The sequence below is a fragment of the Labrus mixtus genome, chromosome 1, assembly GCF_963584025.1.
Source record: "Labrus mixtus chromosome 1, fLabMix1.1, whole genome shotgun sequence".
Classification (NCBI taxonomy): domain Eukaryota; kingdom Metazoa; phylum Chordata; class Actinopteri; order Labriformes; family Labridae; genus Labrus; species Labrus mixtus.
Window position 1 is genome coordinate 28,384,293 of NC_083612.1, and position 16,115 is coordinate 28,400,407.

At 41.3% G+C, this 16,115-nt stretch overlaps 1 protein-coding gene across 3 annotated transcripts in view; it reads left to right on the plus strand.

The window, feature by feature from the left end:
* esrrga (estrogen-related receptor gamma a) overlaps window positions 1-16,115 on the plus strand; it is a 69,325-nt gene that overhangs the window by 30,655 nt on the left and 22,555 nt on the right. For 2 of the 3 annotated variants that reach the window (XM_061041048.1, XM_061041046.1), the window contains exons 5-6: window positions 9,622-9,732; window positions 12,443-12,625. In XM_061041048.1, coding sequence (XP_060897031.1) covers window positions 9,622-9,732; window positions 12,443-12,625 — 294 coding nt within the window. The remainder of the gene's footprint in view (window positions 1-9,621; window positions 9,733-12,442; window positions 12,626-16,115) is intronic. The other variant, XM_061041047.1, reaches the window with a different exon arrangement.

Sequence of the window (16,115 nt, forward strand, 5' to 3'; positions counted from 1 at the left end):
ACTCTCTCATTTTCACACTCCCTCGTTGCCTCTGCGTCTTTCTCCCCCCTCTCGTCTGCCCACCTTTGACCTTTCTACTCCCTCTGCACTTCCAACGATGAAAGGAGGGAGAGGAGTGGCGAGGGATGAAGAGGATGGCCGATACAGAGGGAGAGAGAGAGGCATAGCAGGAGGGGAGCGGCGGGAGAAAACTAGGGGGAGGAAGGGAGGGAGAACAGATTGATTTATAGGAGCAGAGGAGAGGGACCAGGGGAGGATGAGAGGCAGGGGGAGGATGGTTGAATGAAGCAGAAAGTGTGTGAGAGAGAGAAAGGAGAGGAGAGGAGGGTCAAGGTTGTAATTGATGGGAGACCTGGCCTACGCCCCCTTCCTTACAGTGGTCAGGGAGCGTGCCTCTGCCGACGCCTGCCAGCCCTCCCTCCATCCATTCCTGTCTTCATCTCTCCCTCCAGTTCTCCCACTCAGTATTTTTGTACTGTTTATGATCCTTCTCCTCTGCCTCTCTTCAGTATATTCTCCAATTGGCCTGCTGTTCTCTTCATCCTGTTGGCACCACAACACTCATCCAAACCTGCAGCTTTCAACCCACTCCCAAACTGTTAGGTGAACCCATAACAGCTTGAGTTAGACAGTTGTAATAAAAACAAAAACATGAATTTGTTATTAACCTAACAAGCTGTTGGTCGTTTAAGGGTCTGCAAATTCACAGGCTCAGTGTCACACTTCTTGCCATTGCCTCAAATGAACTGATAAAAACATGTACAACATAAATGTAGTTTTCAGAAAAATAAATGCATGAGATGAATAATGACCCACAGTGACACCACACATGATTGTCATGCAAGATTCAACTTACAAAAAGCACTGCTGGACAAAAAAAGCATTCTTGTTTTGATAAAAAATACCTTATAGACCAAGAAACTATTTCTTAAACTAATAAAAACATAAAAGTGAAAAAAGAAGGTGGCCAGATCAAATTCAAGGTCAAATTTTACTTGAACTATATTTTGTTATCAGCAAAATGTAAAACTGAAGAAAAGTCTTAGAAAAGAACATAGACATGTAAACACTCCAACAAGATAAATAAAGCAGCCCCGATTTACTGAAAAGCCCACTCTCTTCTAACTTTCTCTACCTCCCTCTCTCTTTTGTACACATACATACTCACAAACACACACACACACACACACACACACACACACACACACACACACATTCCCAACAAGCTGCTGTCGTAGCGTTTGTTCTCCCAGTCGATCTGACATCGGCAGAACCGATGTCTCATCTCCTGTTTTGTCTCGTGCATGTGCGTGTGGCCACAAACACAGACACACATGTGTAAGTGCATGTATTATTGGCAGCTCAAACAGTCTCACTGCTCAGGCTGCATCCTCCTTCTGGACACAGACACCACATCGCTTCATCGATAAACACCAGACAGAGCTGTCATTTTAAAAACGATTCATTTTTTTTGTCATCAAACAACTTCTTTTAGCACAGTTTCTGTTCAGCAATGAGTGAAGAAGAGGTAGTTTTGTTATTGATTTCAACTCCTAAGGATGTGGTTTGTACACTTAGCCTTCAGAGAGCAGAACTATGGCTGCATTTTGTTTTCGCTGCGCCACTGCTCCACTCCACATTTATCATGCACACGCACACACATACCTAGGGTTATATGTATATATACATCAACATGACAGACCACAGCCACCCCATTTGTTGTGCTGTGTGTGGATTTGATACAGGAGACCCTGCTCTACGTATGAATAAGGGTCATTTGGAAAATGGGTGTATCAATTTTTTACACTTTTTTCCTTTGTACTGATTTTAAACTGGGGAATTTGAAAAGATAGATACCAATACAAAAGAGCCTTATGTATCCTATTACCCTTTCCCCTCAGTGACATGTCTGTTTCATGTCTAAAGCTGTGTGAATATTTACCCAGCAGAAAATGATTATTTTACTGCAAAAAAAGGTAAAGTGGTTAAGGTGGTCTGATTTTAAAATTATTAGATTAACCAAGCACATTTTTTGTGATATCATGTTGAATACGGCCTGCAGATAGATTAATGATCTATATTTATTTAGACCAGTGTAAAGAAGGAGAGAAAATTATTAAATGACCTAGGGTCTTATTTATCAACGTACACTGGTAGTATGGCTTATACGCACTGTATCATAGCGAGACCACTGGTGATTATTATATCACTCCTATCTAACACTCCTTTTCAGACACAGCGTGTAAGAACATTGCCTGCTGTGTTTGATGCTGCCCTTCTGGGTAGAAGTATGGTTGAAGCAGAATTGCATGGATGATAATGGTAAGTGGCTAGATCAGTTAGCATCAGAGCTAACCTCAGTTGTCAGGGGCTAGCTCACGGGAAAAAGGTGAAGATAAAGTGGTAAGGGTGGAGTGTGTGCGAGGTGGAGGACATGGGTGTGTGTGTCTCTTTGTATGTGTGTGTTGATGCATGTGTGTAGATGCTGTAGTTTACCCCTTAGGGCAAGATCTGCCTCAAATTAGCTTTGTCGCCTTGGGAGACAGAGAGGGTGAGATGAAGAGCAAAAGAGGCAGCAAGGAAGTGTGTGTGCATGTCTGTGAGGAAAAGAAAGAGATTATCAAGAGGCCAGACGGTAAGTAAATTAACTCAGAGTGGAACTTTTTTCTCATATGTTAGCTGAAATTAACCCCTGATCATCCAAATAAAATAAACACACAGAAAGCCCAGTTTGTGTGAAAGAAATTGAATGTTTCTTGCACAGAGGAGAGCAGTGAACGAGCTGAGGGGGGTAAACTGAAAGAATGAACGAACGAGAAGCACCCACCCACCAATATGTAGCAGCTAATTTCTGGAGCAAGGCAATTAAAAGACCTGACTATATTATGAGAACTTCCCCTCTGGCAATGGCTGTCTGTCCATTTTTAATGAGGTCATAATGATGCGTCAGCTGAAGACCAAAAGGTCACAGGGGCGGGGCTTGATTCTGCCAAGAGAGAGAGGGGTTGTGGGGGATGGAGGGGGGGGGGGTGACTGATTCTGTTGCAGCTAAAGGATTTGATAGAAGCAAAAATTAGCAGCTTGTAATTTTCAACAAATCCAAACTCAGAAAATACATTTAATTTGAGTTAAATATGACTGCTTACAAGCCAAGGTATTTTAGTTGTCACAGTTATTTCTATTATAGCAATCTGGCATGGCAAGACAGACATAATGCATTCAAATTGAGCAGTAATGCGTAGAATTGTCATGAACAGAATACAAAACACAGATCAGACATTTGAACATGAAAGCTTTGGCAGAGGCACACGGTCTACGAGCCAGAAGTATTCAGAATGCATCTAAATTGTACATATGGTCATATTGACAGACCTGCTCCCTTACAACACAGCAGCTTTGATGATGGCACGTGTGATGAATCCTGGTTAAACACACAGAATGTGTTAAAGCAAAACCAAAGCCTCCGTTTCTGTTTTGCTGTAAACGGCCAGCTGGATTCAGATGGTAGACAACTACAGAGACCACGGACTGCAAATATAAACCTTGGCACTGAGCCGTGCACACACACCCCACACACACACACACACTTAAAGCTGATGCCAACTTTGGCAGTGCTCCCCACAGCCTCTAAGACCTAATGAGTGAGATCGGGTGGAAGGCCCCAGTCTGTGTGAGTGCTGATGCCGGTGTGTGTGAGTTTGGTGTTTATATGCAGCTGGTAGTGTACGTCATAACCCCTTTCGTAGCTCAACAAATGACTGCCGCTATCAGATCTCATTGCTGCACACACGCATCCAAAACATAACCTAACCTAACGTTCTAGGCCACAGCCCGACTCATGTTAGAATACTAAACACTCAAAGACAATTTGTCTCTCATAAAGGAAACATGACTTCTTCAAATTGACAAAAAAGAGAAATCAAAATATCTAGAAAACACAGTTTGAATCGAGAAAAGAGCAGACAAACACAAGAAGTAATGCAGAAAGAATGAAAGTAGGGAATGACTAAGGGGGCAAGTGATGGGGGAGAGGAGAGGAGACGAGAAGAGGACAGGGGAAACAGAGGAAGGAAGCGCCAGACAACTGGTGGCGTCTGGTGTTCCCCCATGGGAAACTTGTAGCTAAATCTGGCCCTGTAGCGTCTGTCCCGGGCGAGTGTGTGAGAGTGTTTGTGTGTGTGAATGGCATCTGGTTGCATCCCGACTCGAAAGTAGCGATAATGGAAATACTGTGACGGGCGATCTGCCTAAGTGGTCCGCTCTCTTTCACATGCACTGTTTGTTTCTGAGGAAGGTAGATGTGGCAGGACAACTGTTTTGGAAAAGAAAAGTATATAAGAGAGGACTTGAACCAATTATGGTTATTGTTTTTAGCTGCATTTGGAAGTTCAAATTAGCAATACTTAAAAAAAAATCCTGTCACAAATTCCACTGATCAAGTATCACTTTGTAATTTACTTGAATTTGTAGTTTTTTATGAATTAAGACTTTAATCATTGCTAAAATATCCTGTAGACTGTGTATTTTTCATTAAGCTATCATCTTATCTCAGCTTTTTTTGGAAATATGAAATGTAAAAAGATAGAATAAAATTGGCATCAAAGTACAATAAATAACCATCCATAGAAATTTGTGATTTATCATTGCATTTAACAAACAAGGCCTTACAGAAAAGGGGGCAATATTTCAGAAAAGGCAGCACATTACATGGACCTCACAAGCTCTCACACACATGCCCGCCTTCACACAAACACACACACATATTCACACACCAGTGACAGCCACCTGCCCGCTGCCTCAGGCAGTGCTGTTCTGATCTGTTCTGGTCTAAACTAACGTCACTGCATGACACAACACACGCTGTCCTCTTAACCTCAAATCTACCCCTCAAACATGCTCCTTTTATTTTTCTTTGTTCGAGCTCTTGTTTCAAAAACTACCAACAAAAAAAAACACATGAAACTTGACACTTAGCACTGCTTGATTTCTCAAAGTTTAAACCTACCAGTTAAACAGACACAGGATTCCTTTAGATATTTTCAGGCACATTATATGTTTCTTCAAGTAAGAGGTACACACACACACACACACACACACACACACACACACACACACACACACACACACACACACGCACGCACGCAAATACACAACAGGCTTAAACCAGCCTGTTGTCCGACCCAATCTACTTGGCCATCAGTTCTTAAAACCACAAAGGAAAACCCTCCATGTTATTACATCAACACTGTGGTTAACACTCACACACTCAATCACAAATAACACACTCTCAGAAACATAAGGTGATAACCTGGTTGAAGCTGGAAGAGACACTGCAACCCTGTTACAACTTCAATTATCATAAAACTCTCTCTCTCCCTATCCCTCTCACTGTTCCCTCATCCCTGCCTCTTTAGATTCTGTCTCTCTTCTTCTTCTCTTTTTGTCATTTCTCTTTCCTCTTGCTGTGATCAACAGAAATCAATCATTTTATTTCCACTTCTTACTCCTCTCTCCACTCCATCCCTCTCTCCTTTTTGCTCCCTCTTTCACTCTCATATCATATCATTGACCATCTGAAATCAATTCATTTTGTGTCTTTCTCTTCTTTTTCACTCCCTTCCTGCCTGTTCTCTCTTTAAAAGCACTTTGGTGTCACAGGCATTTCAATAGCAATCCCTCAACTGTTAAAACACACTCTCACACACACACACACACACAGACCCACACAGACGCACACATGCTGACATAGAGTGACGCCAGTTTTGTGTAAAATCTATGCTGATGTGATCAGTGCAGTTCATGCTATTGACAGGCTGCAATATTCCCACGATAGGAAAGATTCACCTTCATCACTGTCATCGTGTGTGTGTGTGTGTGTGTGTGTGTGTGTGTGTGTGTGTGTGTGTGTGTGTGTGTGTGTGTGTGTGTGTGTGTGTGTGTGTGTGTGTGTGTGTGTGTGTGTGTGTGTGTGTGTGTGGTGTGTGTGTGTGTGTCTGTGTGTGTGTGTGTGTGTGTGTGTGTGTGTGTCTGTGTGTGTGTGTGTGTCTGTGTGTGTGTGTGTGGTGTGTGTGTGTGTGTGTCTGTGTGTGTGTGTGTGTGTGTGTGTGTGTCTGTGTGTGTGTGTGTGTGTGTGTGTGTGTGTGTGTGTCTGTGTGTGTGTGTCTGTGTGTGTGTGTGTGTGTGTGTGTGTGTGTGTGTGTCTGTGTGTGTGTGTGTGTGTGTCTGTGTGTGTGTGTGTGTGACAGGTACATAACTTGTCATGTTTTTAAAAAATAAAAATATACTGTTCTAATACTGTTATTAAACATCAAGGAAATGTGGTGGGGGGATTCTGTGTGTGAGTGTAGAAGTTGAGGCAGTAGACTGAGTAGAGGTGCACTGTTAGTTGACATAATAATTAAAGGATATAATTAAGGTGTGTAACCTCTGTGGATTTCCTCTCTTTCATGGATCTCTCCCTTTCTCTCATTATTCTAACCCTATCTCATTTCCCTTTTATTAGCCCTCAAAGCTTCCCCCTTTTCTGTACTATATCATACTTTTTCTTCTTTGTTTACTAGACCATCCATTACTCTGCTTTTATATTACAACCTATACTCTATACTTTCTTTCTGCTTTCTTTTATCACATTCTTTCTTTTGTGTTTCTCATATTTATCTTAATTTTTTTCTCGCTTTTTTTATTTCCCATTTCTAACCCATTGGCTCTTCAATTATTCTGTTCCTTTCCGCTTAACGTTTTTTTATCCTTACATTTCCTCGCTTCCTAAGACCCTTTCCTCTCTTCTCCCCTCCTCCCCTCAGACCTTCCCTACTCTCCCCTCTTGCCCATTCTTTACAACTTGAAGGCTCATTTGTTAACAGGAGGTAGAGCACTCTCACTCCCCCCCTAGCCTCCTCCTGTCTCTTTTTTGTGGGCTTTGGAAATATAATTTTCAAATTTTAATTTGATTCATTTAGATTTGATCATTAATCAGTGCTGAGAGAGAGTTAATTTGGTGGAAAATAGATGAGGTAGTTAGAGAGGGCTCTTTATAAAGTGAGCTCAGCACAGTCTGAGTCTTTTAGGTGTAAAGAAGAGAGAGAGAGAACATTTGAGACCCTCCATGTGAGAGTGTGTGGGTAATGGTTGAAATGTGTGTCTGCAATAGGATATGTGAGAGAAAGTGTGTGTAGATGGTTAGAGAAAATAAACAGTAATCTTAACATCTACTGCCATAAGTGTTACACTTTACTCTGAAGTTGAGGATACAAACTTAGCATGTGTTACTTGGCTCTCCTGTCCAGACAATGCTGCCTTTATTTTCTGGTGCCACCTGTATATTTGACCCTTTCCCTCATTTCCCCTGTCCTTCGACATTTCTGACTCCAATACTCTGCTTCTTCCTCCTGTCTGTCTTCCTCTCCTCTTCTGACCAGCCACTGACCCAGGTAGTGACTGAGCAAGCTGCTTGTTGCAGCAAAACCCAAACACAACATGAGGGTGTTTTAGAGTTTTTGTGTCAGTGTGTGTGTGTGTGTGTGTGTAAGAGAGAGCAGAGAGTGGGTGCGTGAGTGCATTTGTACCCCCTGGTGCTAAGAGTTTCTTGACCGTTTGCTGACACTGCCTCCCCAACTGTACCTGGACTGTCAGCCCTTCTGTCTACCTATTCCTGTCTCAAACATACACACACACACACACACACACACACACACACACACACACACACACACACACACACACACACACACACACACACTGCAGTCATTTGGCCGACTGCTTCCAAAGCTAGTTTGAGGTTTCTAAAGGATTACATTCCATTTGAAAATGCATGCACTCAGGTAAGATGCTTTAGATCAAATATGCTGCCACGTACAGATGCGACATGACATGTACCAAACACAAATAAAACAGAGAGACACATTTTAAACACTCTTTCAATGCTAGAGAATGAACAAACCTGCCACTGACATTTTTTCTTCTCTGCAAAGGCATGTCTTTCTGTTAAATCTCTGAGGTGTGTTGTCGTGTTCATGGTCAGCACATTTTCAAAGGATTTAAATATCTTTATGTTAAGAAAGAAAATCTCTTCTTTACTCTCTCATCCCTTCCCCCATCTATATTATATGTATTTGAATCCAGTCCTTATCATTTTAGATGGGATTGGCCTCAGAAAGCCTTACAAATCACTCTGAATACATTGTTTTATGCTTAGTGTGAACACATAAAATCTTCAGTAACAGAAAATATAATAGCAAGGATCAAAAACAATTTCTTTTGTTAATCTACCAACCACTGTTAATCTGACTTTCCCTTGCCTATCGCTCACTCAGTCAGTGTTTCACAGTGGGATACATGAGAGGAATTCCATTGATTAAGTTCCTACAGATCAGCCTCTAGATGTCTGTTGAGAGTTTGTGGCCCTTTTGGTTGTTTGAACTCCTATTTTTCTTGATGACACCACTGTGGCTGCTCTCAGAAATATAATCTTATGATTGCAAATGGGCATTTCAAAAAGCTTTTATACGTTTAATGTCAAAACACAACACATGTGGGTGCTCCAGTAGCCTAGTGGTAAGTGGGCATGTCCTGTGTACAGAGGCCGTGGTCTTCCATGCGGGCAACTAATCTGACCTGTGGCTCCTTTCTGCATGGCACCCCCCCCCCCCCCCCCCCTCTCTCTCTCTTAGATTTCTGACTCTATCCACTATCTAAATAAAATGCATAAAAGCCTCAAAGGTACAAAAAAAGTACACACAATATATGTTAGTATAGTTAATATACATACGTTTGAATTGTTCAAAGAATCAGTTCAATAACTGTTCCCTAATTAATTTAAGATAGAGAAGGTAAATAGAGACATGTCTTGAACATCTTAGCTAGTTTGCATCAGCCATTTTGGATCTCACTCTCAAATACCTGAGGTTTAGTTTTAATACATTTGGCAGCTCTTTAGGATTCCTCCACCCCTCCCCTTCCCTCCCCTCCTCTCCTCAGGGGCATATGACACCTCTGTCTTCCTTATCCATCTTTAAGTGGTAACCACGGTAACATCCAATCCCTTGAGAGATAGGACTAATTAAATTAGGACTCCTTTGTGTCAATTAATTAACGAGACACAGAGAGGGAGACGGCGATTGGGGAAGAGACAGGGAAAGAGTCAGAAAGCTAGAGAAAGAGATTGTGTGTGTGTGTGTGTGTGTGTGTGTGTGTGTGTGTGTGTGTGTGTGTGTGTGTGTGTGTGTGTGTGTGTGTGTGTGTGTGTGTGTGTGTGTGTGTGTGTGTGTGTGTAAAAGAGAGAGAGAGCGCGGCCCTCAACTCCATTGTTGTCTCTATAAATTAATCTTGTTGTAGAATAAAAGAAGCACATGAGTTTAGCAAGCTTGACAAGAACTTGAAAGGAGCTACCTGGCATATCACACACACGTGTACATGCATGCAATGCAGTACCAGGATGTTTCTCACCACGCCAAACTCAGATCTTATGTGTAGTTTTCCTCCAGGTCTGACCTTTTCCCGTCCCTTCATCTTTCCATTCATTTTCACTTTCTCTTTCTATGTATGTTTGCAGCTGCTAGATTTGTTTATTCTATAAGCCAGTGTAATGCACATCATGTTGATACACTTTTTTATGTCTTCCAGGAGTTCGTCTGGACAGGGTTCGTGGTGGGAGACAGAAGTATAAACGCCGGATAGATGCTGACAACAGTCCATATCTGAACCCACAGTTGGCTCTGCCTCCCAAGAAACCATGTAAGAGCACACCTCAAGTCTGAATCTGTATGTAAAATGCCTTTTTTTTTTTTCAGTTGAAGCAGTGATTCTCAAGAACAGACTCTTACATACTGTCCTTGGTGCACAGTAGCTCATACTGTACTCTACAAATTGACATATGTGCTACAGCAGCAACAGAATCTGTTGTGGTGCGCAGAGGAAACAATAAAAGACTTAACACAAACAGACAGAACACAAAGAAACTTCTCCCTAGAAAAATTGAAAAATAGTTACATTCTTGCACATCGCAACATTTTGTGTAGGTAGTGTTCATGTTATGGGACGGACTCGTCATTGAGAGACCAGAAGAACAAGGAACTGCGTTTCAATCTGTCTCTATCCTGATGGAGACAGTTGGACAGTAAAAACATTTAAACACACACACACACACACACACACACACACACACACACACACACACACGTAAATAGACACGGTAGTGAGAAGCCCATCTGTTTGAGACCAAGTTTATCTCCTGGCACTACTGCTACCAGGTCATAACATTTTATATGTGTAATATTTCACTGTAAAGGTATTCATTTAGCCCCGGATGGGTTGGCTGTGTTTTTTAAAGAATAAAACCATCGCCAAAGCCTGATGATTGAAAAATTAACAAGGGAGAGAGTGAGAGAGAGAAAGAGAGAGAGAGAGAAGCTAAATGGGAACATTTCTCAGAGAGAGGGAGAGAGGGAAGCAGGAGGGAGGGAGGGAGAGGAAGGAAGGGAAGAGGACCAGCCAGTACCCTAATCCGGATTAAATCCAATCTGGCAACCACATCAAACTAGAGTTAGCTCTTCAGCTAACCGTCTGCTCTCACACACACACACACACATACACACACTCTCATGCAGTGCAGATTGAGCAGTGTTTAGCAGCTTGGTCCCAAAAGCCCATTTTGCTTAAAGCTGGAGCATATTCTGCTTTAGGCCAATATGCTGAATGGCTGCACGACAGCTTACCGGGACTTCTGCACTACTAATCATTGAAATGATGGGATAATATAAATGCATGCACACCGTGTGTGTGTGTGATTATAATGTTTTTGTTTGCATACATAGACCATGTGTTCATGCAAACTGAATGTCTCCTCTGGCATGCTATAGACTAATTTCCTTAAACTGGATAAGTGATATTTAACTCTTAAATCCTATTAGTATTCCATCAAGATGTTTTCCTGTTTTGAATGAGTTATTTACTTAAATCATCAATCATCACTCAAAGTGCTTATTCAAGTAAATCCCTAGTTTACATCTTTCCATTAAATAATGATATGAACATAGTATCTCTCTCTGACATAAAAACCAACCTACTCTTAAAAACAAAACAAAAATACAGGCTTGAAATAGACTTGCAGGATTTCTCTTGTTCTTTATCTCTTACACTCAGTCAATACACACACAAAAATCTGTCTGTCTCTCTGTCTCTGTCCCTCAGATAAACGCACACAGCCTATCTATCTGTAGCCCAATCCCCAGCCTCAGCGTCCCCATTGATTGTGTGAGAACAGAACAATAGCCCAGGGTTTGGAAATGGGCTTCCATTGATTCTAATTAGGGAAACATTAAATAAGATTTACCCACAGATACTGCACTTTGACTGGGATTGGTTTTGGCTCAAACGACCCTGGAGCTGGAGGGAAGAGGATAGAACAATATATATATATATATTACGTGTGTGCGTGTAAAACAGAATTGGGGGTGGAGAGTGTTGGATCCATACACAACTCATCCCCCTTACTCTGTTTCACTCTCTCAGTGTTTATCTCTATCTAGCTGTCAGTCTCTCTTCTCTTCTCCTGTCTACCCATGACTCTATTTCTACCTTTCTGTCTTCTCCTTTTTTTCTCTTGTATTTTTTCTTTGGCTCTTCATCTATCCCTTGCTCCTCTCCTGCTCTTCTATCCTCTGTTATTATTTCCATGCTTGATTAGTCAGTGGATTAATTTGGAAGCAGGGTATCAGTCTGTCACTAATGGGCCGCAGATATCTCATCACCACATGTCACCATTACCAGCTGAGCTGTTTGGCTTTCAGAGTGGTCTTACCCTGCTATATGTATCGGCAAAGCTTCTTAAGGCTGTGAAACAAAAAGAAAGCAAAAAGAAAGCATTTTGTGCAGCCTAAATCACCAGCAGTAATTGCCTTTAATCACACCTTGAAGCATTTCCGAAACTGAAAAGCTTTCAATCATTTTTATTCCTCTTTAGTCCTGCCAATTTACTGGAATCAAATCAATTATCTAGTGGTTCATTGTGAAAAACATTTCTCAGGACATGTAGATAATGAATGGTAATAGATCATCCTCTTATTTGATCTTGCATTCATCAAAATGGGTAGAATCTGAGTGTTATAAAGTATTATAAAGTATACGATGCAATGTAATATTAATATTCTCTGCAATGTATTTTTTTAACTTTGACTTTTAAATGAGCATAACTTCAAATGTTTCTTTAAAGCATGAACATTGTCTACAATTGTAAGGTTTTAGCATGACGACTGAAGATTTTCTGCTGCGTGCTTGTGCTGTTTCTGTTGAGTTTATATTCAAGCCATGTTATAAGTCATGTGACCGCTCTTTTTTGAGTTTCTTTGCTCCTAAATCGTGTGGAACAGTTTGTAGCATACTGAAGCAAATATTCACCATCTCTCTGTCTCTGTGTGTCTTTCTCCTTGTCTGGTGGTCATGTCAGTTGCCTTTGGCTGCCTTGCAGATAACAAAATCGTCTCTCACCTGCTGGTGGCCGAGCCAGAGAAGATTTACGCCATGCCTGACCCAACAGTACCAGATAGCGACATCAAGGCCCTGACTACGCTGTGTGACCTGGCTGACAGAGAGCTGGTGGTCAACATCGGCTGGGCCAAACATATCCCAGGTAGGTGAAAAAGAGTTGTACACCCTTACCTTCACTGAGCCTAACCTGAATCTGTTTTTACACAATCAAACAAGATACCTTTTTTCTTCAACCAAATTATTGAAGATTTGAAACACACACCCACACAGGAAGGACACACAGACACACAAGCTGTTTGAATTAGCAGAGAAAGTACTAGGTTAAAGTAGTTCAGGCACTCACATACAGGTGAACATACATACAAGTTCACCTAGTGCTAAGGTGTGACCTTCCACCCTAATCCTTGAACCCAGACGGTGTGAACTGTTGACTCCTCCAACAGGCTGACCAAATGACCTCACTTATATCACACCTTCACACACACACACACACACACACACACACACACACACACACACACACACACACACACACACACACACACACACACACACACACACACACACATTCTGACCTTTTGAACTAACAATCCAATCCCTTTACCTTTGACCTGTATATGCGTTTGTGGGTGTGTTTGTATGTGTGTGTGTGCCTGCAGTCACTGTACAGTGTATACTACAAGGCCTTTTAACCACAGATTTGCCTTACTGGTTTTAAACCTGACAGTTAATTAACTAATTTCAGTATACAAAAAGAATAATTTCAGTAAAGCACTACCTTTAGCAGCATCGGGTAAATCGTTGCACAGAAAACTGTGTTTTGTTGGATAAATTAAGGTATAAAGGTGAGAGATGAAAGCTAGAATGTGTTTTTGTTTTTGGTGAGGGAGCCTGCTGTGACAATATTGAAGAACGAATAATGGTGTCTCAGATAAACATAGATTACTGCAAAGATTTGTCACAGTATAATGATAACTGAAACAATGGTTATAGAAAAGACAGAACAGAAAAGAATTGTATTGTATTGAATTGAATTGTATTGAATTGAATTGAATTGTATTGAATTGAATTACCTCCTGATGCCACTGCTCAAAGAGTATCCCAGGATATGAAAGCAAAGGGGGGAAACACCATATTAGAGACATAAATACCACTCAGTCATGCTGCGTAAATCTATAATAATAAAGTCAATGGTTTTGGATAACAGGATCTCCAAATGATATTTTTTTATGTCTTATCAATAAATGTGAGAATAACAAAGAGAAGAGAAAAAAAGATTGAGAGAGAAAGGAAAGGAGAGATGGGAATATACATTGCTTCTTGTTAGTGTATTGATTTATGTGCTGCTATATGGGCAATAAGCAGACATATGTATTGATCTAAAAACTAAATTTAGCCCTTAAATATTTATATTTTGCTTTCAAAACAACATATAGCATCTTTCCAATACCATCTCCTATCCTCTAATCTCCCTGACCTGCGTTTTACTCCCTTTTGCTTTCTCTTCTAATCCATTTATCCCTCTCTCCTTCTCTCTTTTGCCCTCTTTACATGCCTAAAGTTACTGCATATTACATGCACACACACACACACACACACACACACACACACACACACACACACACACACACACACAAGAATTGACATGCAAATATACACACCAACATACGTGATGTTTATTTATGGAATTATACATCTGTCTTTCTTTTTCCTTTGCTCACTACTTTTACAAATGGGTAGAGTGAGATAGCCATGTGGTAGGTTAAATCTGTGTGTGTGTGTGTGTGTGTGTATATGTTTGTGTGTGCTGCTTTCTGTGTGGAGGGAGCAAAGCGCAAGGATTGCTTGGCGGAGAAGAGAAGATGGCGTGATTAGATGAAAGAGAGGGGCAATCCACTGCTACCACAGAAAGATAGAACTCTTCATCTTCCAACTGTGTGTGTGTGTGTGTGTTGTGGACACTTTATGAAATCTTCATTGTTTACAACACTGATCTAATACTCGCCTTCCAACACACACACACACACACACACACACACACACACGCACACGCACGCACGCACACGCGCGCGTACACACACATAAAAACATGGTACGCACAGAACGTGATCTACTGTTCACTCAGGATTGAAACGATTGTCAGCAAGAAATACACCTCCTTGACAGTCTTTATCAGACTTCTACACACACACACACACACACACACACACACACACAATACAATACAATACAAAACAATGACTTAAGTCTTGAATAGGATAGACTAGAATAGACAGGTTAACCTTTTTGTAGCCTTCTTGTTTCAAATCTTGTCAACTGTGTGTGTATGCGTGTGCATTTTTTTTGTGTGTGTCTTAAAACTCCATAGGGTGTACATGTGAACAGGCCTGTCTTTGCTCGCCATGGTACAGTAATTTTTTTAATCAAATTGATGGAGAGAGACAGAGAAACAAAGAGAAAAAAGACAGAGGCAGAGAGAGGAGAGGTAAAGCCAATTTATGCTCCATGATATGGCTGTGCAGCGCTGCAAACGCACACACACACACACACGCACAGACACACGTACACACACGCACACACACACAGGCTGCTAACAGTGGTAACAACGTGTCAAGGCGAGCGCCAGGCAGCTAATTTGAAGTCATTAGATGTCTGCCGTACTGGCAACAATTTGTTACGCTCCCACACGCACAAACACACACACAGAAAACCACATCACATGCACACACTGAGTTAAGAGCCGTCTGCGGATAGCGAGGAGGCTAAATTGTAAACTAATTTAAACATCACTCAGCGTTAGAGAGGCTGCCTGCAAGACAGGCCCTCGGATAACAAGGCTAGGCTACGCGTGTATGTGTGTGTGTTGCTAGCCGTGTTTGACACACAGAATCGCCCAACCTTAGAGACTTGTGACAACACACATAAACACACATATCTCTTTGATTGGTCCTTTTATTCTAAAGCTATGCTGGTCTGTGTGTGTGTACGCTCATTTCCATACTGATATGGCCTATATGCAAACATTTGATATGTCATTAGAAGTAGAAAATGAGGTTTCAGACACAGTGTGTGTCTCTTGTTTCCTACTAGGAATGGGACTCTAACACATAGGCACCGCACACATGCACATTTGGATCAAAGAGCGATGAAATGCATGCAAACACATACACAAGTTGGAGAAGCCCTCTTGCTGTTCTAAGCTGTGGGAAACTCAAAACAGGAGTAGCCACACACACGCACACACACTTCCAGATTCAGTACTCTAAAGTATAGGAAAAAATGACACTTTTAGACATTTTTGAAAGAAGATTTTGCATCCTTACATATTATTAATGAAAAGAAGATATCATTTTAAAAGCTCTCAAAGATACAACTCCCGCTGCATAAGAGGCTGAATGTCATGGTCAAGCATGTGTGTATTAGCGCATGTGTTGAAGGAGGAACCAGGAGAGGTCAGGTGAGAGGAGGAGGAGAACAGCAAATATTTAAACAGGATGAGAGAGTGAATTAAAAGAAAGAAAGAGGGCATTCAAAACGAGCCATTTATCTGTCTGTAAAATTAGTCTTTTCATCCTTTCTTTTCTCTTCTCTTACTCCCTCATTCTCTCTCACTCTCACTCCATAATAACTAA